The sequence below is a fragment of the Pipistrellus kuhlii genome, unplaced genomic scaffold (genome assembly GCF_014108245.1).
Source record: "Pipistrellus kuhlii isolate mPipKuh1 unplaced genomic scaffold, mPipKuh1.p scaffold_m20_p_9, whole genome shotgun sequence".
In the NCBI taxonomy this organism is placed as follows: Eukaryota; Metazoa; Chordata; class Mammalia; order Chiroptera; family Vespertilionidae; genus Pipistrellus; species Pipistrellus kuhlii.
In genome coordinates, this window is record NW_023425595.1 from 27790616 (window position 1) to 27813192 (window position 22577).

A 22577-nucleotide genomic window follows, 5' to 3' on the forward strand; every position below is an offset into this window, starting at 1 on the left:
AGTACCTATAGTTTCAATCCTAATGGAAAAAAATCTATACCAGCTGAAACCGGTTTGGCTCAATGGATAGTAGGGGTGTCGAACTCAATCAGAGAAGGGGCCAAAATCTAAAATCCAGCCTAAATTGCGGGCCGAATGGTTTACTGAACAGTCATAAACTGTCATTGTGATGGAAACGCAGCGGAGTGCAGTGATGACAGCGCGGTGCGGGCCACATTGCAAGGACTGGCGGGACGGATTTGGCCCGCGGGCCTTGTGTTTGACACATGTGGGATAGAGCGTCGGCTTGGGGACTGAAAGGTCCCGGGTTCGATTCCGGTCAAGGGCTTGTAACTTGGTTGCGGGCATATCCCCAGTAGGGGGTGTGCAAGAGGCAGCTGATCAATGATTCTCTCTCATCGATGTTTCTAACTCTCTATCTCTCTCCCTTCCTCTCTGTACAAAATCAATAAAATATATTTTAAAAAAATATCTATACCAAAGGATAAAAAAACAACTATTTCCTGGACACAAATTACTGGCAAATACACATCTGTACTTATCATTTGTTCTTATCATTCTGCAATAATTCTTGGAAGCCCCTTTTATGCGTGATCTCATTCCTAGCTGAGGATATCTTATATACCTCAATTCCCCTTCCTATCTCTGAACCATTATCATGTGGGCGTCTCTGACTCTATGTATTAAATTTGGTTATTTTTCTCCTGTTAATCTTTATCATGTCTGTTTGATTATTCAACCAGCCCAAAGAACTTTTGAAGATAGAAGAAAGTTTGTGATTTCCCCCATTATTGGGAATTCATGGTTTTTAAAAATACATATAAATATCTACATTTAAAAATTCAAGTGGTTACCTCCCAGAAATGGGACCAGTAGACCGAGGATGGAGTGGGGAAGGGACTCAATTTTTACTGTGTATCTTCTGTAAGTTAGGCATTAATAGAGAAAACAGCACCTAGCTTTGCCACAAGGATACAAAGACTAGGACATATATGTTTGGGCATAAAAAGATAAATAAGCATTTCCTAGGGGTAGAAGAGTTTAAAGGACAGTCCAAACACAGGGAACAGCCTTTAACTCTCATCGGCCCCTCACTGCCTGATCCAGTCTGCCCATTAGACTATATCCTTCTAAATATGTGCTGTGTCCTCTGGGTCTCTGAAAATTTTTTAAAATATTTTATTGATCTTTTTATAGAGAGAAAAGAAGGGCCATAGAAAATTTGAGACGACGAGAGACACACATCCATCAGCTGCCTCCTGAACACCCCTTCCGGGGATGTGCCCACAACCAAGGTCATGCCCTTGACCAGAATCAAACCTGGGATCCTTTAGTCCACAGAACCTACGCTCTATCCACTGAGCCAAACAGATTAGGGCGGGGTCTCTGGAATTTTTACTCCTAAGATTATATGTTCAATAAATATCTGAGTTTAACGTATCTCATGTTGCAGAGTGCTTTAAAATTATATACACCCAGCTTCTATTATATACACCCAGCCATGCTGACCTAGTTTCTAGTAATACACCTAACTTTTCCTGCTTTTGCACATATTGTTCAGTGTTAACTCGTATCTGAAGTATCCATTCTACCACCACCTCCTTATTCTCTATCACACAACTCTATCTCCTTCATAGGAGAATTTCATTTATCAGAATTTCTAACTGAACTCTAAGTTCCATGGTGCCAAGACCCCTATCTGTCCTATTCACTCCTGAATTCTTGGAAGGGCTGGCACATGGTACATGCTTACTAAATATTTGTTGAATAAATGAATACACAATTTGTATGACATTATGGCTAGTTAACAGATGGATTAAAAATTAGGCTTTCTTGCCGAAACCGGTTTGGCTCAGTGGTAGAGCGTTGGTCTGCGGACTGAAGGGTCCCGGGTTCGATTCCGGTTAGGGGCATGTATGTTGGTTGCGGGCACGTCCCCAGTGGGGGGTGTGCAGGAGGCAGCTGGTCGATGTTTCTCTCTCATCGATGTTTCTAGCTCTCTCTCCCCCTTTCTCTCTGTAAAGAAATCAATAAAATATATTTAAAAAAAAATTAGGCCTCTTTTATCCCAATATTGTTTTCACTGCATCTCACTTTTCACAATATGCTACTGTACTATGTAGCATGTATAAAGTGTCATTCATTTTAATGGTTCCAATTTCTTGTGACCATTACTTCATATTTTATAAATCGCTGTGTTTACAATATTAGGCCAAATGCTTTCATTATTATTTAACTTAGAAATGTGTACAAATAGCACATTAACATATATGCTATGGCATATTAAGTATAGTATTCAAAATACCGTTTCATTCTAGGAACTACAGATTGTATTTTAAAAGGTAAAGAGGTGGGTACCTGGTAGGCAGGTTGACAGATTGACTTTCTTCAAGTCCCAGCTTTGCTGTATAACAGTTGGACAAGTTACACTAACTTCAGTGACTCACTTGCAAAATAGGGATAACTCCAGTACTTAAGTTTACAGTGAAGGTAATATGTTTATGTACATATGTAAATGACTCAATAAATCATTTAATTCAGTGCCTAGTCAAAGTTAAGTACTGAGTAAAGTGTTATTTTAAGTGCAACAAACATAGTTTGGAGTTAAATGCCCTTGTCTACACATTAACAAATTATTTCCACAGGGTGCAGAGTTCCCACTATAGCACAATTTTAAAATGGGATTAGATTCATGGAAAAATATGGAGAAAAGTTTATTATTGTTTTCAAAATTTTCGTTTCTATGAGGGAGATTTCTCGGTCTAAATCCATCTTAAAAACAAAATAATTTTGATTAACAGTATAAGAAAGTTTATGTTTTTAATTTTTTAAAAAAATTTTGATTTGAGAGAAACACATTGATTTGTTGTTCCATTTATTAATGCATTTAATCGTTGCTTCTTGTATGTGCCCTTCTTGTATGATTAGGGATTGAACCCACGACCTTAACATGTGGGGAAGAATCTCTAACCAACTGAGCTGCCCAGGCAGGACCAAGATAAAGTTTAAAATACTGTCTCACAAATTAAGAATAGAAAGGAGCAATGTCACATGTAACCCAAATCTTAAAAAAATCTGTCCTGAAATAAAGCAAGGAGCAAAAAGACTCAGAACTAGGTGAAACCTCAGGTTAAAACAAAAAAGCAAACATCATATTAAAAATGTCAAAAATGAGTAATGGTGAAAACCTCAGGACTCAGAAAATTCTCCTCACACCGAAACCGGTTTGGCTCAGTGGATAGAATGTCAGCCTGCAGACTGAAAAGTCCTGGGTTCGATTCCAGTCAAGGGCATGTACAATACCTTGGTTGTGGGCACATCCCCAGTAAGGGTTGTGCAAGTGGCAGCTGATCGATGCTTCTCTCTCATTGATGTTTCTAACTCTCTATCCCTCTCTCTTCCTCTCTGTAAAAAATCAATAAAATATATTTTAAAAAAAATTCTCATGTGATCATAAACTGCATGTACATTATAAATATACAGCTGAAGTAACAGTAGAGGTACAATTCCCCAAGCCAGGTAGGTCATCTTTCCATGAGGAACACAATGAATCCTTACTTCACAGCAATACCTCCACTTGCAGCCAAAGGCTGTGAACATTTTGCAGATCATGTATCTGATAAGGGACTTCTATATAAAAAAAAAACCTCTTACAACTCAGTAATAGACAAACAATCAGATTTAAAAAAAAGGGGGGGGGAGTAGCAAAATCAACATGCCTCTAAAGAAGATATACAAATGGCCAATAAACACATGAAAAAAATGCTCAATACCATTAGCCATTGGAAAATGCAAATCAAAATCCCTAAGACAGACCACTTCATTCCCACTAAAATGGCTACTTATCAAAAAGACTGATAATAACAAGTGTTGGCAAGGATTTGAAGAAATGGGAACTCTCATACTTTAAAAAACAATTTGACAGTTTCTCAAAAAGTTAAATATACTAGTAGTAACCAACTATGACCAAGAAATTACATATATATAATCGCCAAGAAAAATGAAAACATGTCCACACAACAACTTATACACAATGTTCATAGCAACATTACATATGAGACAAATGGTGGAAACAGTCTGTATGGCCATCGACAGATGATGGGTAAATAGAACATATTATGCCCATACATGAAAGAAATGGCAATAGAAAGAAACGAAGCATCGATAATGCTATATAACATGAAGGAAACTTGCAAATACTATGCTAAGTTAAAGTCAATCAAAAAGGCTCACATATTGGAAATAATATGAAATGTTCAAAATAGGCAAATCTGTAAATTAGTAGTAGGGGAAGGGGTGGGTGGGAGGATTAAAGGGAATGGGGAGTAACTTAACGGGCAGTTTCTTTTTTGGAGTAACACATTATAAAATTGATGGTGGTGATGGGTTGGCACAACTCTCAATATACCAAACTAACTTAATTATACTTTAAATGGGTGAACTGAAAGGTACGTGAATTACATAAAGCTATTATATAAAAAATTGTATAAAGCTATTAATAAAAGTGGGAGAGGCTAGGTAATTTCCAACATACACCCGAATTAGATGCAAATCTTATAATCTCATCAGGTTTTGGATGATCACCTTATCATCTAAACACTTAATAATGAAATGCTAAGTATTGCACAGATTTTTGTCAACTACAGCAAAACCACTTATCATTTAATATAATAAGTTGCAGGACAAAGCTGACCACAACCTCAAACCTACAACTTTTCACATCCCTGAATGATTACACCAGCTGATTAGACACTTGCAAAGCAAAAGCTTAAATTCACTTTAAACATATAATGGGTTTAGCAATGGCATTTTCCTCCTATTTCCCCCCCCCTTAATTTCGTTAATTCCAGGGACGGGGGTAAAGAACGTTTAAAACATTACAGGAGGAAATAAACTGGTTCACGTTCCACAATAACATGTTACAAAAGCAACCGAAGGATCCGTTCCCTCTATGGCCAAAATCGACAACAAAAAAGAGTAATGATAAAAATTGACAGCTTCTAATATTCGGTGCGAGGCCTCCGTGACCTAAATATTTGTTTATTTAACTGAGGAAAACAAATAATCTGCGCACGATCTAGGTGGGAGTAAATCCTAGGTGCTAGGGAATGCTCAGGCGGGTGCGAGCGGCCCCACGGCCGCCCCGCCGCCCGCAGCACAGCTGGGCCGGGTGCGGCCCGCGGCCCCGCCGGCGGAGCCTCGCCGCGGGAGCGCCTGGGGACTCCTCCGCGTGGAGGTCCTGCCGCCAGGCGCCGCCGGGCTCCAGAGGTCTCCGCCCTCCCGTCCCTCTCCGCCGCGGTCCCCCGAGGGGAACAGGCGGGGCACGGCGCGCAAAGAAAAAAAAAAAAAAAAGACAACCGGGGGAGGGGGGAGGGGTGGTGTTCGCGGCGAGAAAAGGTCCGCCGCCTCAGAGTGGCGGCCGCGGGTTATTAATAAACTCCGCTTCTGCCCGGGCGCCGCTGCCGCGGCCGGCCGTAAAGTCAGAAGGGCCTTCGGCAGAGGCCGAGCAGCCGGAGCCAGGGCCGGGGCCCGAGCGGGCCCGCGCCGCTGCGCTGAGGGCGGCGGCCGGGCGGAGAATAATGCACACTGGGTAAAAACACATTTATATACGAACCTCCGAGAAAATTTTCCAACAATTCCTCCGTCCGACCACCATGCACCAGGACAGGAAACAGCCGCCCGGCCCCCAAGCCCCGCAACCCGCATACCTAAGTCTGAAAGCCCGCCCCCACCTTCCATTGGGCTGCCGCTGCGTCGCTCATTAGGCATCTCCCGCTTGCCATTGGCTCGAATGTAGGCGAAGCGCGAGACCGGCTTATCCACGCCCCGTTTTCGTGACGTCAGGACCTCAGAGCCGTGCCGGAGTGGCTTGCCTGAAACGCGGAATCGGGAGTTTCTGTGTCTGAGTGGTCGGCAGAGCCGCTCGTCCCACGTCGGCACCGCCTCGCTGGCAAGTGGATTATGCAGATTCCGGGGCCCCAGCGGGAGGCGCCATTTTGTAGCGAGGGAGGGAGGCTGGTCCTTGTGACTAGCCGGGAGGGAGAAGGGGTGGCTGGCGCCATTTTCCCCACAGGGGTTAGGAGGTGATCTGGGCGCTCCTGGTGGGCTTATGGGAGCACGTTTTGGAGGCTGGCTGGGCTTTTGCCTAGCGATTTCCGAGCATCGCCCCGTTGGGAGGGAAGCGGTCGGGAGGGCTAGGACCGGATGGGACACCTAGCAGCTCCCTGGGGGCTCTCGGTGCCAGCTCAGGCCTTCGGTCCTGGATGAGGGCTTTGCTGTCCCGAGAGCTGCTGTGTGTCAGTCCGCGCCTGTCCGGCCTCCGGGGCGTCGCCGGTCCGGCGGGAGGGTGAGCCTCTTGCCCCTGCCGAAGCGTCGGAGGAGCATGACCACCGGGGATGGTTTGGGACTTGGTTGGGAGATACTACGGTTCTCTTTATCATTTTCGTTTAGGTTCAGAATTGGAAGTCGCCTGTAATGGTTCTTTTTCACTTTTATCTTTTGTATGTATCGCGAATTATAGAGGAAAGCCAAAAAAAGGGTAGGGAAAGCATATCCTCGGGTTCCCTGAACGTAATTAAGGATGAATACATATTAGATTTAGGTTAATAACGTGAAGGTCTCTACCCCAATTTAAACTTGCCCGAGTGGCTCTGTTGGTTGGAGCGTCCTCCCGGTTCACCGGAAGGTTGCGGGTTTGATCCCCGGTCCGTACACCTACCTCCCGAGGTTGTGGTCCATCCCAGTTGGGCGCCCAGCGGAGGCATCCCATCAGTTGTTTCCGTATCCCTCCCTTCATCTCTCTAAAACTTATCCTCGGGTGAGGTTCTAAATAAAAACCAAAAACTACAGGAAATGCTAGCCATTTTAGGAGTACGGAGTAAGTTCATGTGCTTTGGCAGCCAGGCTGAGTTATGAAATGAAAGTGCACAGACTCGAGGTTTGTTAAATCAGGTGTAGAATTTTGTTACGAGAATGAGAAGGCCTCCGTGGTTACAGGAGGTGCGTGTTCTGCTTGCAAAGATTGGAGAGAGCCGGATGATGTTAGATTTAGTGTCTGGCATTTCAGATGGTTATGAAGTGGCCAACGGGGTAAATAAATATAAAGGAAGCTAAAAAGAGCTAAGTGAGGATTATTTAAATGTCTTGATCTCAAACGGTTGAGTCTAATTTGAGATTTTAACTGATACCGAATTTCTTGGTGGAGCAGGGGGGAGAAGGGGCATAATTGATGCCCAAATGCTATTAGGAGGAAAATAGGGATTTTGAGTTTCTTTTGAATACTATTACTTAGACAATGAAAGAAATTATTATTTTTTAAAAATATATTTTACTGATTTTTCACAGAGAGGAAGAGAGAGGGATAGTTAGGAACATTGATGAGAGAGAATCATCAATCAGCTACCTCTTGCGCACCCCCTACTGGGGATGTGTCCACAACCAAGGTACATGCCCTTGACCGGAATCGAACCTGGGACCTTCCAGTCTGCAGACCAATGCTCTATCCACTGAGCCAAACCGGTCCCGTTAAGTTATTTATTTATTTTTTACTCCCTTATAAAAATGAAAAATGTGAGAAAAATTGGATTAAGTTTTTTAAATTGGAGGAATTGGCTTGTTTTAAAACAGCTTCATACCCAATGCATATAGATGCCTTTTGTCATACGGGAGAACAGTATAAGAATTCAAATGAAAAACAAGGTGTATCTTTAAAAAAAAAAAGAAAGTGTTGAAATGTATATTTTCTTAGCCTTCCAGGTGTTATAACTGTATTTGGTAATCAGAAATGTTATTAAACCCTGGTCGGGGGGAGTAGGTCAATTGGTTAGTGTTCTAATAACCTTAAGATTGCCTGTTCCATCTCCCATCAGGGCACATACTAGTACAAGAAGCTACTAATGAATGCATAACTAAGTGTGGAGCAACAAAATAATGTTAAAAAGAAAAAAATGTTATTAGAAGAATCAGAATACTTTTATGCAGTTCAGCTATTTATTATTATTCCTTAAAACACTAATAATTTTTAAATTACCCATTAATTACAGATTATAGCCACAGGGCATCTTTTTGTTTTAGTCCCCATTTTCAAAAAATTTAGAATTATTTTCCATACAATATTTTAGTTTTCAGGTGTACAGCATAGTGGTTAGCCAATCATACTTTACAAAGTATTCCTCCTGATATTTACATTACCCAACTGACATCATGCATAGTTATTGCAATATTATTGACTCTATTTGCTATGATGTATTTAACATCCAAATGATTATTATATAATTACCAGTCTGTACTCAATCCCTTCTACCTTTTACAGCATCCCTCAACCCTGTTCCCTTCTGGCAAGATAAATTTGTTGTACTTATATGAGTCTTTCTTTTTTTCTTTTTTTATTTCAGAGAGCAAAGAAGAGGGAGAGAGAAAGGAAAACATCATTGGTAAGAGAGAATCATTGATCGGCTGCCTCCTGCATGCCCCACACAGGGGATCAAGTCCACAACCTGGGTGTGTGCCCTTCGCCCTGGTGTCAGACTGGGAGACCTCAGGCTGCAACCCCAGTGCCAGGCCAGGGGACCTGAGGTCACACCTCTCACCTGGTAGGGCTTGATGGGGGACCTCAAGGTGTGCTTCCCACCCTGGTGCTGGGCTAAGGGACCTCAGGCTGCTCCTCCTGTCCCAGCACCAGGCCAGAGGACCTCAGGCCTGCTCTCTGAGGGAAACTTGACAGGAGACTTCAGTCCATGCCCCCCACCCTGGCACCAGGCCGGGACCTCAGACTGCACCCCCCTGCCTGGCTGGGCTTGACAGGGGACCTCAGGCAGTGTCCCCCCACCCAACAGGGCTTGATGGAGGACATCAAGGCACGTCTCCCGTCCTGGTGCTGGGCCAGGGGACCTGCGGCTACACCCCCTGCCTGGCAGGGCTTTACAAGGGTGGGACTCGCTGGATCTGGATCTAGCCCAATGGGGTGGGGAGCCAGGTCTGGGTCTCACGTGATTTTGAGGTGCACGTGGGTGGATGTGGACTTGGCCCTGGGTCCCGTAGTGTGACTCTTGATAGGAAGAAGGTTTTCATATATATTTTACTAATTTTCTTTCATCTCTGATACTTCTGTTAAAGAGAAAAGGCAAATAGTAATATTAAATGATTTCCTCTTATCCCCTTTTAATGTGCATGAATTTTGTGCACTGGGTCACTAGTTATATAAAAGGCTAACATGCCATGTCCCCTCCAGAGTTTGATTGCTTGCTATGATGTGCCCTGACCACCAGGGGGGGGCAGCACCGAGCAAAGGAAAGCCCTGGCTGGCAGCCAGCGGCTGAGGAAGGCAGACTCAGATTGCTGGACAGGCTAGGAAGCCTACTTGTGCACGAATTTCATGCACTGGGCCTCTAGCATGTGTACAAAAGATAGAAATGATCCATTAAATCCTTAAAAGTATTTCTGGGTGAAAATGTTAAAGAGATGACTTGGATTTATTAAATTATTTTTGCAATAAATTTAAATACTTCAAACTCATGGATTTGTAAATTTTTAAACACTCAAGAATTTCAATTTAAAAATCTTTATTTTTGCAAATATTATATATGTCCTCTGTTTTCCCCATTGATCCCCTTTAGCCCACCCCCACCTTCACCACAATATTGTCTATGTCAATGGACTATTCATATATGCATACAAGTTCTATGGTTGGTCACCTCCCATCCACCCACCCTCCCCTACCTTCCCTCCGAGATTCCCCACTCTGTCCCATCCTTCCAGGTTTCTGAATCCACTCTGTTCATCAGTTTATTTTGTTAATTAGGTTCCACGTATGAGTGAACAGTCAAGAATTTTAAACCAAACTAGATGTGGCTTGTTTCAGAACCTGTTGGTAGATGTGGCTTGTTTCAGAACCTGTTGCCTCATCTGTAAGGTAAAACCACTTAGGTGTGGTGTGATTGGCAGAATATCTGAGAATGCAAATGAACAAATGGAGCTCAGTGCCTACAAGATGAACTCAAGTACAATGGAACTTAAGTTTTCAAACTGAATTTCTATGGGAAGGCTGTTCAAGAAACGATTTATTTGAAAACAATCATTTTCCCCATTAGAAATCATTTAAATTGAATTAATCCTTTCAAGACCTCCAAATGATTACTTGTTTTAACCTTTCTTATGTATTGTTAAATCTATAAATAAAACACTTTTCTTAAATGTAACAAACCACTCCCTACTTGCCTTAAGCAAAATTTTCATTTATCACTGCTTCCAAAATATCCCCGGCTAACCTCTTTTCATTTATCCAATCAATAACAGTTTTGCTACCTATTAAACTGCCAGTGATGGTGGTTTTGTGAGCACTTTCACACCCTTAGCAACATTAGCACACTTTGTTTTAAAATTGTGCTAATCACCTATTTCATCAGCAACAGAAAATCAGCATGAAAAAGTTAAGTTGAAAACAAGTTTTGATTGACAGCAGAGACATTTTTTCTGTGAACAACTTGGTCAAGAATGGAATTTTCCAGGTGGGAAACATTTGAGAAACCAGGTTTGACTGTACTTAAATGTTAGCCCATCTTCATTTTTTATTTTAATGGCCATTACAGCACTCTTAACAGTTTGATACAGTCTTTTTGAGATTTTGATGAAAAATACCCTAAAAAGTTTATAGTTTCATGGGGCTCCTGGGAGTCCTTGGCCTAAAGACTAAACTCAATTCAGTTAGTCTCAACCAGCTTCTATACTGAAAGCATTAATCAAGGCTTAATTAAAATTAGAATATATTGCCGAAGCCGGTTTGGCTCAGAGGATGGAGCATCGGCCTGCGGACTAAAAGATCCGGGTTCGATTCCGGTCAACGGCATGTATCTTGGTTGCGGGCACATCCCCAGTGAGGGGTGTGCAAAACGCAGCTGGTCGATGTTTCTCATTGATGTTTCTAACTCTATCCCTCTCAATTCCTCTCTGTGTAAAATCAATAAAATGTATTTTTAAAAAATTAGAATATATTTTGGAAGTGTATGATTAGGTTAAAATGCTCCTTTCCAATCTCAGATAAATTTTTTTCTGTATATATGATGACATAAGCATTGCTGTGCTACAACTGGTGATGTTTTGTTATTGGCTAATTGCATGATTCCCCTCATTTCAGGCTGATGTAATTTCAGTATGAATGCAAGTTTTCCATTTACCAACTCTACCCTTGGACCACTTGTTAACCCTCCCATTCATTCTACCTTTGAAAAATCACTCAGTAGTGTTCTCTAAGTTTATCAATTGTGGTTAATGTATATTGGTTTGTTTTAGTGGCAAAATAAGGGAAATATACTCTTTTTTAAAAAAATAAATTTTTATTGTTCATATTATTACAAATGTTCCTTCCCTCCCACTTCCCACCCCACCCTCTTGCCCTTTCCCCACCCCCCATTGTCCTCATGCATAGGTACACAGTTTATGTTCAGTCTCTTCCCACATCCCCCTCTCCCCTTTTCCCCAAGAATCATTAGTTCACTCCCCTTCCATACCTCTGATTCTGTTATATTCAACAGTTAATATTGTTCATCAGATTTTTTTTTTAAATTTCCTTGGTTTTTAGATTCACTTGTTGATAGTTACATATTTGTTGTTCATAATTTTTATCTTTATTTACTTTCTCTTCTGAAAGAACCCCCTTCAGCAATTCATATAATTCTGGTTTGGTGGTGATGAACTCCTTTAGCTTTTTTTTATTAGCGAAGCTCTTTATCTGACCTTTGAATCTGAGCGATAGCTTTGCTGGATAGATTATCTTTGGCTGTAGGTTCTTACTATTCATCACCTTGAATATTTCTTGCCATTCCTGTCTGGCCTGCATGGTTTCTGTTGAGAAATCAGCTGACAATCGTATAGGTGCTCCTTTATAGGTAACTACCTGCTTAGCTTTTGCTGCTTTTAATATTTTCTCTTTTGTCTTTTGCTCTTGGAATCTTAATTATGATTTGTCTTGGTGTGGTCCTCTTTGGATTCCTTTTATTTGGAGTTCTGTGTGTTCCTGGACTTGTAAGTCTAATTCTTTCACCAGGTGGGGGAAGTTTTCTGTCACTATTTCTTTCAGTATGTTTTAAATATCTTGCTCTCTCTCATCTTCTGGGACCCCCATAATTCTGATGTTGGATCGTTTGAAGTTGTCCCAGAGGTTTCTTACATTATCTTCAATTTTCTGGATTCTCTTGCCTTCTAGCTTCTGCAGAGGAGTGTCTTCTGGCTCTTTATGTTCCAAATCTTTGACTTGATTTCTGCGATCTTCTATTCTGTTTTTAGGACTCTGTATAATATTTTTTATTTCAGACAATGTATTCTTTATTTCTTGTTGATCCCTTTTCATATCCTCATAGGTTTCATTTATTTTATTGGCCTTTTCTAGGAAACTCTTGAAAAACCTTATAAGTGTGGTTTTGAACTCTATATTCAGTTGCTTTTTGTTCTCCATTTCTTTCGTTTGTGATCTATTTGGTTTAGGCATTTTCGCAGGCAGCTTTTCTGATGGGGCGGGGTTTCAGGGTGGAGCCTACAGCTTTGGCTTCCGTCCGCCCCGCCCTATGCGACTCCTGGGTCTCAGGGTCATTCAGTACTCGTTGCTAGTGCCTCTGAGAGAAAGGTGCCCTCGATTTTCACCTGCTACCAAACAGTCTATGCTCTCCCCCAATGAGCCCGGTATTGGGGTTCAGTTCAGTTGGAAGTGGAGTTGGAGGTGGCATTCAGAGCAGTCTGGAGCCCCTGTCTCCTTCCAGCCAGGGCAATCCCGCGGCACAGCCAATCGTCCCTTCTCTGTGTGCAATGTGCGGGCCTCGGGGACCTCCTTTCGCTGCTCCCCCGGGTTCCGCCCCACAGCCCAGCTCCCTCTGGATGAGCCTGGGTCCCAGAGTCTGGCCTAGAACTGGGGTTCAGAGCAGTCGGAAGTGGGGCCCAGCACAGTCAGAGTTTTATCTCCTTCCCGCTAGGGAATGCCAGCCAGGCACTCAGCCTCTCTCCTCTCCAGCTCTGTCCTCTCTGCGCGCAGCGTGTCTCCGTACCTTGGGCTTTTACAGCTCCTCTGTGCTTCCTTCTGGTTTTCTCCTTGCTTCTTGTTGTAGAATTTCCAGTCAGTCGACTTTCCTGTAGTTCTGGGTAATGTCCATTTTATATTTTAGTTGTATTTTATTGAAATTGTTGCATGCGTCTGCGGCTAGGTGCCTACCCGAGCAGCCATCTTGGATTATCTGGGAAATATACTCTTAATTTACAAATCGTGGTAAATCTGGTAAAGCCATTGAAGATTCCAGGTGTCCCTTTGAAACTGGCTACCTCCACAAAATTCTACCTTCATTTTGACTTCAAGTTACATTTATTTAAATTTAAAGTAGAGCATCCCAAACAAGGAAAACCAAGTATTAATACAAAAAGTGCAGTATTTAAGCAGTAAAGTTAAATAAGTGCATAATATATGAATGAAGTCACTGTTTTTAACATTTCATTTTTCTCATACTCTTGAAACAACATTTTTACTTTTGTGCTGAAGTTCATGTCTCTAAATAATAAGATTGATATTGGTGGTTTTTTAAAAAATATATATTTTATTGAGGGGAAGAGAGAGGGATGGAGAGCTAGAAGCATCAATGAGGAAGAAACATCGGATTAGCTGTCCCCTAAACGCCCCCCACTGGGGATGTGCCAGCAACCAAGGCACATGCCCTTGGCCCAAATCGAACCCAGGACCCCTCAATCCACAGGCCAACACTACCCACTGAGCGAAAATGACTCAGGCAAGCTGATATTGTTTTATCATTTTTAAAAAATATATTTTATTGATTTTTTACAGAGAGAAGGAAGAGGGATAGAGAGCCAGAAACATCAATGGGAGAAACAGATGAGAAACATTGGTTAGCCGCCTCTTGCAACCAGGGTACTTTGCCCTTGACCAGAATCAAACCCAGGACCCTTCAGTCCGGAGGCCGACGCTCTATGCTAGGGGTGTCGAACTCAATCAGAGAAGGGGCCAAAATCTAAAATCCAGCCTAAATCGCGGGCCGAATGGTTTACTGAACAGTCATTAACTGTCATTGTGATGGAAACGCAGCGGAGTGCAGTGATGACAGCGTGGTGCGGGCCACATTGCAAGGCCTGGCGGGACGGATTTGGCCTGAGGGCCTTGTGTTTGACACATGTGCTCTATGCACTGAGCCAGACCAGCCAGGGCAAGACTGATACTGTTTTATAGAAAAACACTTACCTGCTGTAATTGGGGCGAGAGGGGAAGATTTGTATTACATTGAAAGACTTAACAGGCCAGGCCAGCAGCTCAGTGGTTGAACTACCAGCTGCCTCTTGCACAACCCCCACCAGGGATGTGCCTGCAACCAAGGTACATGCCCTTGACCAGAATCGAACCCGGGACTTTCAGTCCACAGACCGACGCTCTACCACTGAGCCAAACTGGTTTTGGCAGATTTTTTATTTTTAGAGAGGGAAACATTGATGTGAGAGTGAATCCTGTATTGGCTGCCTCCTGTAGGCACCCCACCAGAAATCCAGCTCACAACCTGAGCATATACACTGACTGGGAATTGAACTGACAGCCTCCCCCTGCACAGGACAAGGCTTAACCAAGCCACACTGGACAGGGCATAACTGATATTTGTATATTGATCTTGTCCTACAACCTTGATGGTCATTAGTTCTTTTTGCATGGATTTCTTAGGGTCTTCTGTAAGATTTGTCATCTCACTTCTGCCTTTTACATCTAGATATCTTATTTCCTCCTTTAGCGTAATTGCCCTGGCTAGAACCTCGGGCAAATGTTGAAAGTGGCAATAGAGGGGCATCTTCATCTGCATCTGGTTCTTTTGTTGTTAATCTTCACTGGAGGGGATTACACACACACACGCACACGCATGTGTAATCCCTCCCTCCCTCCCTACCCCCACTGATTTTTAGAATGCAAGAGAGGGAGACAGAAACATTGATTGGTTGCCTCCTGCATTTGCCCCAACTGGGGATCAAGCTACAGTTGAGGTAGTCCTTGGCCAGAATTAAACCTGAAACTCTTCAGTCCATGAGCTGGTGAAGCTCTAACCACAGAACCAAACTGGCTAGGTCTGGTTCTTGATCTTAGGGGGAAGGTTTTTAAGTTTTTTTAAAAGTTGATTTCAAAGAAAGGAGAGATAGAAACATCAATGATGAGAAACATTGATTGGCTGCCTCCTGCATGCCCCACGCTGAAGATGGAGCCCACAACCGGGGTCATGTGCCCTGACCTGGAATCAGACCTCAACTTCCTGGTTCATATGTTAAAGCTCAACCACCAGCCGCTTTGGCCAGGTGGTTTTTAAGTCTTTTTAGGTTTAGGATAGATGCCATTTTTCAGGTTGAGGAAGTTCCCCTGTAATTTTCGTTTGAAAATTAAAAGGATTATTATTAAAAGGATTTTGAAAGAAATATTAAGACTGATAGGAAGCATTTCAATACAGAATTCAAATAGAATGTAACTGACTTTCAATCTATACATGCAAGATCTAAGAATATAAGAAAGAATTAACAATTATACTTTAATGAAATCTGGAGGGGAATTCCCTCAAACAAAAAAAGAAAAATTAGCCGAAACCGGTTTGGCTCAGTGGATAGAGTGCTGGCTTGTGGACTGAAAGGTCCCAGATTCGATTCCGGTCAAGGGCATGTACCTCAGTTGTGAGCACATCCACAGTAGGGGTGTATAGGAGGCAACTGATCGATGTTTCTCTCATCAATGTTTCTAACTTTCTATTCATCTCCCTTCCTCTCTGTAAAAGTAAATAAAATGTATTTTAAAAAATTTACTTAGAAAATATTTATTCCTACTGTAGTGATAAAAACCTAGCTAGGATCTAGTTTCCTTTTGTAAGAAATACATGCACCAAAGCATTATTCTAACTTCAAGGTTTTGCAAAACCTAAAGCTCAGAGGGGATACTAATAGTCACAGGTAATCATCAACAAAACTATGTAGAACAGAGCTGACATTTTTATGACTGAAGTTTTAATGTACTGTAGTTGTAGGTCATTTGCCTTACAAACTGAAATGCCTACTACAGGCAGTCCTTGGGTTATGTCAGATTCAACGTACATCATTTTGTGGTTACATTGCCATCTCCCCATTTATAAAGTTCTGTCATTTCAACGTATGTACATATGTGCTTTATGATTTTTAATTATCTACAAGGTCAGAAAATGTTACCTTCTAATTTTTTTTTTACTGTTTCACTTCATTACTGCTATGTATGTGCTCCATGTGACATAGGTGCATATGTAGGTAGGTTCCGATTTATGGTGAAAATCGTTATTTTCACTGGTGGAACAGATTTCCAACATATCCCAAGGACCTACTATATATACTTAAAGCATTATGCCAGATCTCCCCAAAGTCATATTAATACAATTCTCAGTGAATTTCCTTTTATGCTTGCCTCAGGGACTATATCTGGGGGTGAATAGCAGCATATAACCAACTAGAGGGCCCAATTCGTATGTGGTGGGGAAAGGAGTGGTGGTGTACCTCAGCCTGGATTGCAAGAGGGCGCAGGCCAGACTGAAGGACCCATGGCATGCCCAGCCCATCTTGCTCAGTCCAATCGGCCAAACCCCAGCAGCAAGCTACCCTAATGGCCAGTGCACCTTATAATGAGCAGTTGAGTGGCCTTAGTATATCATGCTTTGGTTAAATGGATAACTGGCCACTTAACATATTAGGCTTTTATTATATACACCGTATTTTCTGGTGTATAAGACGACTCCCTAATTTTACAGTTAAAACATAGGTTTACGCCTATATTCACTGTATAAGACTACCCCCCCACTTCAGAGGCAACACCAGTTCTTTTTTTAATAGACCGCCTCTCTAACTCTGGCCAATCTGAGCAGGCTTTTTACTAGAACAGTGTAGCTTCGGGTACAGAACATGTTTAATTTGCATGCATAAAAAACCTGCTTGGATTGGCCGAGTTAGAGAGGCAGTCTATTAAAAAAAACACAAACTGGTGTTGCCTCAGAAGTGGGGGGTAGTCTTATACAGCGAAAATAGGCCTAAACCTGTTTTAACTGTAAAATTAGGGGGTTGTCTTATACGCTGGAAAATACGGTAGGACTAGAGGCCAGGTACACAAACTTGTGCATGGGTGGGATCCCTCTGGGCAGCCTGCAGGGATTGGGTTGAAAACTGCAGTCCAATGCCACCTGCTGCTTCCGCTCATCTGTCCCATTGTACTTGCCACAGGTTCGTGCCCAAACAGTCCATTGGGAGAGGCTAATGCTTCTGCAGCAGCGCTTGTCAGCCAAGAGCCGTGTCTGGCGCCCTCCCAAGGGAGTGGCCTGCAGGTTCAGGCTGAAACTGGTTCTCCAACATCCCCCCATTGTGATAGAGTGCAGGCCAGGCTGAGGGACCCCACCAGTGCATGATTGGGCAGAGGAGAGCGCAGGAAGGCTCCAGGGCATGTCTGGCCCATCTTGCTCATTTCTGATAGGCTGGACCCCAGCAGCAAGCTAACCTACTGGCCAGAGCATTTGCCCCCTGGTGGTCAGTGCATATCATAGTGAGCGGTTGAGCATCCTTAGCATATTATTAGCATACTAGAAGTCCTGGTGCACAAAATTCATATACTGGAGGTAAGGGGGTGGGGAGGTTGTCCCTCAGCGAAGCCTGCACCCTCTCCAATCTGGGACCCCTTGAGGGACATCCTTCTCACAATCCAGGACTGCTGGCTCTCAACTGCTTGCCTGCCTGATTACCCCTAACTGCTTGACCCTGCCAGCCCAATTGCCCCCTACTGCCCTCCCCTGCCAGCCATCTTGTGTGAGGGTCAATTTATATATTACTTCTTTATTATATATTATATAGGATTGTACAATACTTTGGTTGTTCTGCTGTTAGGTCTATTTGCATATTACCTTTTATTATTATATATAGGATAGGGCTGTGATTTGATCAATCCTGTTTTTGTTGTTTTTGAGAAAAACGTTGACATGAGAGCAAAATATCAATTGGTCTTCTGCATGTGCCTCAAATAGCAATCAAACCTGAAACCCAGGCAATGTGCCCTGACCCAGAAATCCAATCAGCGACCTTTCTGTGCACAGGACAACCCCCAGCTGAGACACAGTGGCCAAGGTGTATCAACCCTGCTCTATATTCTAGTCTCTTCTGGAGGTGAACATAACAGTCACCAACTGATAACCTGCAGAGAAACAAATAAACTTCCTTTATTTAATACTGATAAATGAATAAGTTTTTAAAAGATGGATAGCTTATATTTACAAAAAAAAGTCAAGACTATACGCTGTCAACCTCTAAAAAAACAAGTACTGAAACCCATAGAAAATCAGATTTTTATAAATTAAAAAATAAGTTATAGGTGAGTGAAATTGTGGGAAAGACTGTTAAATAAAATCTACATGCAACTAATTACATGTTTATAAATATTCTAAAAATTTTCAAAAGTCCTACAACCTTACCTAAAAACAGATATATCAAGATTCATAATCTATTAAGAAACTACAATTCAATGCGTAAGAAAAATAATTGAGGTATACATTAGATGCATTAGAAAACATCATTATAACACTATTAAATGTAGTTTAATTTTAAGGACTTTAATTTCCGTTAAAAATCCCTAAATGGAAATTAGTTCAGATTGTCTGACAAAAGAAACAATAAAACTTGTTCTCAAAGACATACCAATACATTTTCTTGAAACATAAGCTCAGCAAATGAGAATTTTCATACTATGCACTGGAATAACTAAAACTTTTATTAGATATGATTTTCCAATAACAATGTGAAAACTGGAATTATCAGTTCAAAGAGCAGTGAAGTCTGGAATTTTAAAAAGTAGACTAAATATTAAGTAGGGGAAAAAAGATAAAGGAAGACAAAAATGTTTAATACTATTCAATATCTCCCCTCTGTACACAATGTTTCATATATACAACTACTCCATTTTATTGATTTTTATCTAATAGTGAAATCCCCTTAAGTTGCCTAGGGTATACACAGATGGTGTCCAATTTGGGGAAAAAGAAACACACTTGATTAACAGTTTTCACTCAAACACTTTCGACAGACAATTCTTTTTTTCTCTCAAGATTTTCATAGTAAATTCATAAATATAGGAAATACTTTCACTCCTTTCAGTGTTAAAATAAAAAACCAAACAGTGCCAACATTAATGGCTTAATTATTGGCATACAAGAAAAACACAACACCAATGAGTTTTCTTCATTATGCATTTTAAATATCAATAAATTTTCTAATCTGTTATAGATAACAGCATTTAGTTTGAATTCATTGAGATGTTGCTTTCAATTTGAAATATTGTTGTATACATGTATATAAAAAATAACCCAATGTATGACCCATCTGACAGATATTTAAGATCAATAAAGGCTTATTTTTTAACATGCAGTTAGGAGGGAAGTAAGCCAACCTCTCTCATTGTCTTGTTATTGGCTTACTTTAGCAGTGGTATCAATAGTGGTTTTGGAGGGAACCATGTGCCAACAGCCTATCTATTTGAAATCAGATACCACAAATGGGGTGAGGGGGGAGGATATGTACTGAATGTCAAATTTTAAAAGTGTGCATTTTGCACTCTTTCTAGGTACAAGATAAAAACAGGCCAATGAGGAAAAAGTTCTTATAATGAGGAAAACACTGCGATCAAATCAAGACATAATAGTCGAATTAAGTCCTTTTAATAGATTGCATATATCGATGGTTAGCCATAACTCTCGATAACTCTTTAAGAGTAGAACTTTATATCCAATTTACATGCTTCAAGTATCACCTTTCTTATTACAGTAAGGTCTTGTATCCAAATATCCACTTGTACACTGAGAGCTTTAAGAAAAGCAGGACACAGAGGGAATTGCCATTTTTTTTTAGCAGCAATGAAATATCATCCCCTTTTAACATACCGAATTCAAGTCACTATCAGAGGTGAGTGCACCACAAAGTCACCAGGTACAAAATTGCTAGTTCATTTTTAAATTAATAACTTGAAATTACCCCTGCCCCCCCACCCCATTATATCCCTTCTTTTTATAAACAGCAAACATTTTGCTATTTTATACATAGGCTAGCAGGCTTGTTTCAATATGAAAGTGCTAATTCATTTACAGATTTTAAAAAATCAGTTATGTAGTGCTACAATAAATGTCCAATAATCTACATAGGAACAATCTTTGATGAGTGAAAAGATGAAAATGGAATAAGGTTGTCAATTACCTTATTTATATATGGAGAATAGATACCCGATGATGAGGAAGAGACAGAAATCGGACAAATACTCATAGGCATAGAAATTACTCTACCTTTTGAGCTTATACTGTAAATGAGACAGTTTAAATAGTCCTGTAGCCCATGCCTATTTTTTCCTCAGAAAAAGAAAAGCTGCCTTCATGACATCCCCTCTTGTTTCATATTTCCACAGTGTCACTTGAATTTTCAGTCAGAATGTTACTTTCTTCAAAAAATAAAGGGAATACCCTCCTCCAAGTTGTCTCCCTACCCCCACAAAATCCCTCTGGTTTCCTTTTCAGTGCCAAGTTCCATGATCAGGTCTGACCTCCTGTTGTTTTTTGTGTGTATTTTTTTGGTGGTTTTTTTTGTTTGCTTGTCCATCTATTGATCATTTAGTTTAGAGTGGATAACATGAACCAGTTCAGAAACCGCTACTAGGAGGAACACAAGCTCATCACTACAATCACACAGCAGGAAAGAAAGTGGTAACTCAGTTCATCCCTGGTGCCGGGCCTCCAAAATTGAAAGAACTTGGCACAACTGGAGCACTGAATTTGTATCCTCCATGCTTCTCAATCATTTTGGATTCTAGAAAACAAATAAGTGGTAATTTAATAGAACATGTGATCATACTACTTTGGAGAACAAAGTTCCAAATTTCGAGTATCCTCAAAAATGTCCTTAAAAAAAAAAAATATGTATGTATGTATATATATATATATATATTTCAGAGAGGAAAGGAGAAGGAGAGAGATAGAAAGAAACATCAATGATAAAAGAGAATTACTGATCAACAGCCTCCTGAAAGCCCCACACTACGATGGAGTCCAAACCCAGGCATATATATGCCCTGGTGGGGAATCAAACTGTGACCTCCCAGTTCATAGGTCAACACTCAACCACTGAGCCATGCTGGCTGGCCAGGCGAAAGTGTCCTTTTTTGAAATGCATACTGGTTGAAGATAAAAAGATAAGGTAATGCTAAAGATTGTTTACATAACTTTTAATTTTTTTATACTTTTAATAAGATTTTCAACTACAAGCCATCACCATGTGCTTGAGCAACCACAAAGCTTCTGCACACTGAAAGTAGTCTTCAACTACACTTAAAATCAATAAAGTAGCCAAACTAAAAATTCATTTCATTTAATTTCATTCCTTCAGGTTAGAGTGGATTCCTATCACCAACAACTGGAGCATTTATATAGCTAAAAATAATTTAACATAAAAATTTAAACCTATAGCAAGTCATGAACTGCATTCAAGAGGGATTATGGTCAAATTAACATACCATGGGCAGCCCTTCTTTGATCAGCCAGAGTTGCTATATCTTGTAACTGTTTTCTTTGTTCTTCATTAAGACCATGAGTTAGAGCCTGATACCACCCAGGATTACGATTCTGTATAGCTATCAAAAAGAAACAAAACGGGGAAATGGAAATAGTAAGAGAGACCTGGTAGCTCCTTTCTAGTTTGTCCCCGGAACTCCACCTCCAGTACTAAAATTTTGATCTATATTATATTCCCTGAACAGTAATTTTAAATTACTTAGGAAACAAATGATATAGGGAGAAAAAATTCTGCTTTAGCATTTATGCCTTAAAAAACCTAATCATTCTCATAATTCATCTCTAGCAAATAAGGACTCAGAACCTAAACCCGTTCTTATACAATAAGTAACAAATTAGGAAAAGTTATAGATAAAATTAACACAACCCACTTAAAAACAAAAACAAGAAACATTAAGTAGATGCAAATAAAGAGTGAATGGTACAAAATACATCATTTCTTTCTTTATTGCCTATTCAAAAACCTCTTTTTAACACCTCTAGTGTCTCTCCATAGAAAGCTGTATAGGATTTAAGTAAAAATCGATGTTCACAGATTTTTTACTTTATTGTCTAAATAATGGTCAAATTCAATGTGCGACAAATGAAGAATGAGTTTTCCCAACATGTTACAAGGCTAGGTATAAAAACCTCACAATGCTTGAAGAAAATAAACATTAGATAAGTTGATATATATAATGGTAGCAAGTCTGACCATGTATTTCCCTATTTCAATTAAATAGGTATACAAGAGGCATGTGCGTGGTGAGACATGAGAGAAAATATTCTCTTATAAAGATTTTTTAAAAAGAATATTTTTTTGTAGAGTAATTTCAAGAGTGAAAATTGACTCTCTCATATACTAATTGTTCCAGGAATTTTGTGGGGAAAACCTGTCATTCCATCACACAAACTTAATATTTCTACTTTAGAACATTTACTATGCACAGGTCCCCTAGTATAATCACTTAATACTTCAGGGATTAA

At 40.8% G+C, this 22577-nt stretch overlaps 2 protein-coding genes across 11 annotated transcripts in view; both read right to left on the reverse strand.

Annotated features, from left to right (window-relative positions):
- ZNF143 (zinc finger protein 143) overlaps positions 1 to 5760 on the reverse strand; it is a 29644-nt gene extending 23884 nt beyond the window's left edge. For 4 of the 6 annotated variants that reach the window (XM_036427884.2, XM_036427883.2, XM_045577570.1 and 1 more), the window contains exon 1: positions 5615 to 5760. The gene's annotated coding sequence lies outside the window, so the exon portion shown is untranslated. Of the gene's footprint in view, positions 1 to 854; positions 874 to 2358; positions 2823 to 5614 lie in introns of those variants that run through there. The other 2 variants (XM_036427881.2, XM_045577569.1) reach the window with 2 other exon arrangements.
- A 14875-nt stretch (positions 5761 to 20635) lies between these two features.
- The window catches only part of IPO7 (importin 7), a 53184-nt gene continuing 51242 nt past the window's right edge, over positions 20636 to 22577 (reverse strand). For all 5 annotated transcript variants that reach the window (XM_036427870.2, XM_036427871.2, XM_045578043.1 and 2 more), the window contains 2 exons: positions 21554 to 21670; positions 20636 to 20850 (listed from right to left, as the gene is read on the reverse strand). In XM_036427870.2, the coding sequence (XP_036283763.1) occupies positions 20753 to 20850; positions 21554 to 21670 (215 nt within the window). In that variant the 3' untranslated portion in view covers positions 20636 to 20752. The remainder of the gene's footprint in view (positions 20851 to 21553; positions 21671 to 22577) is intronic.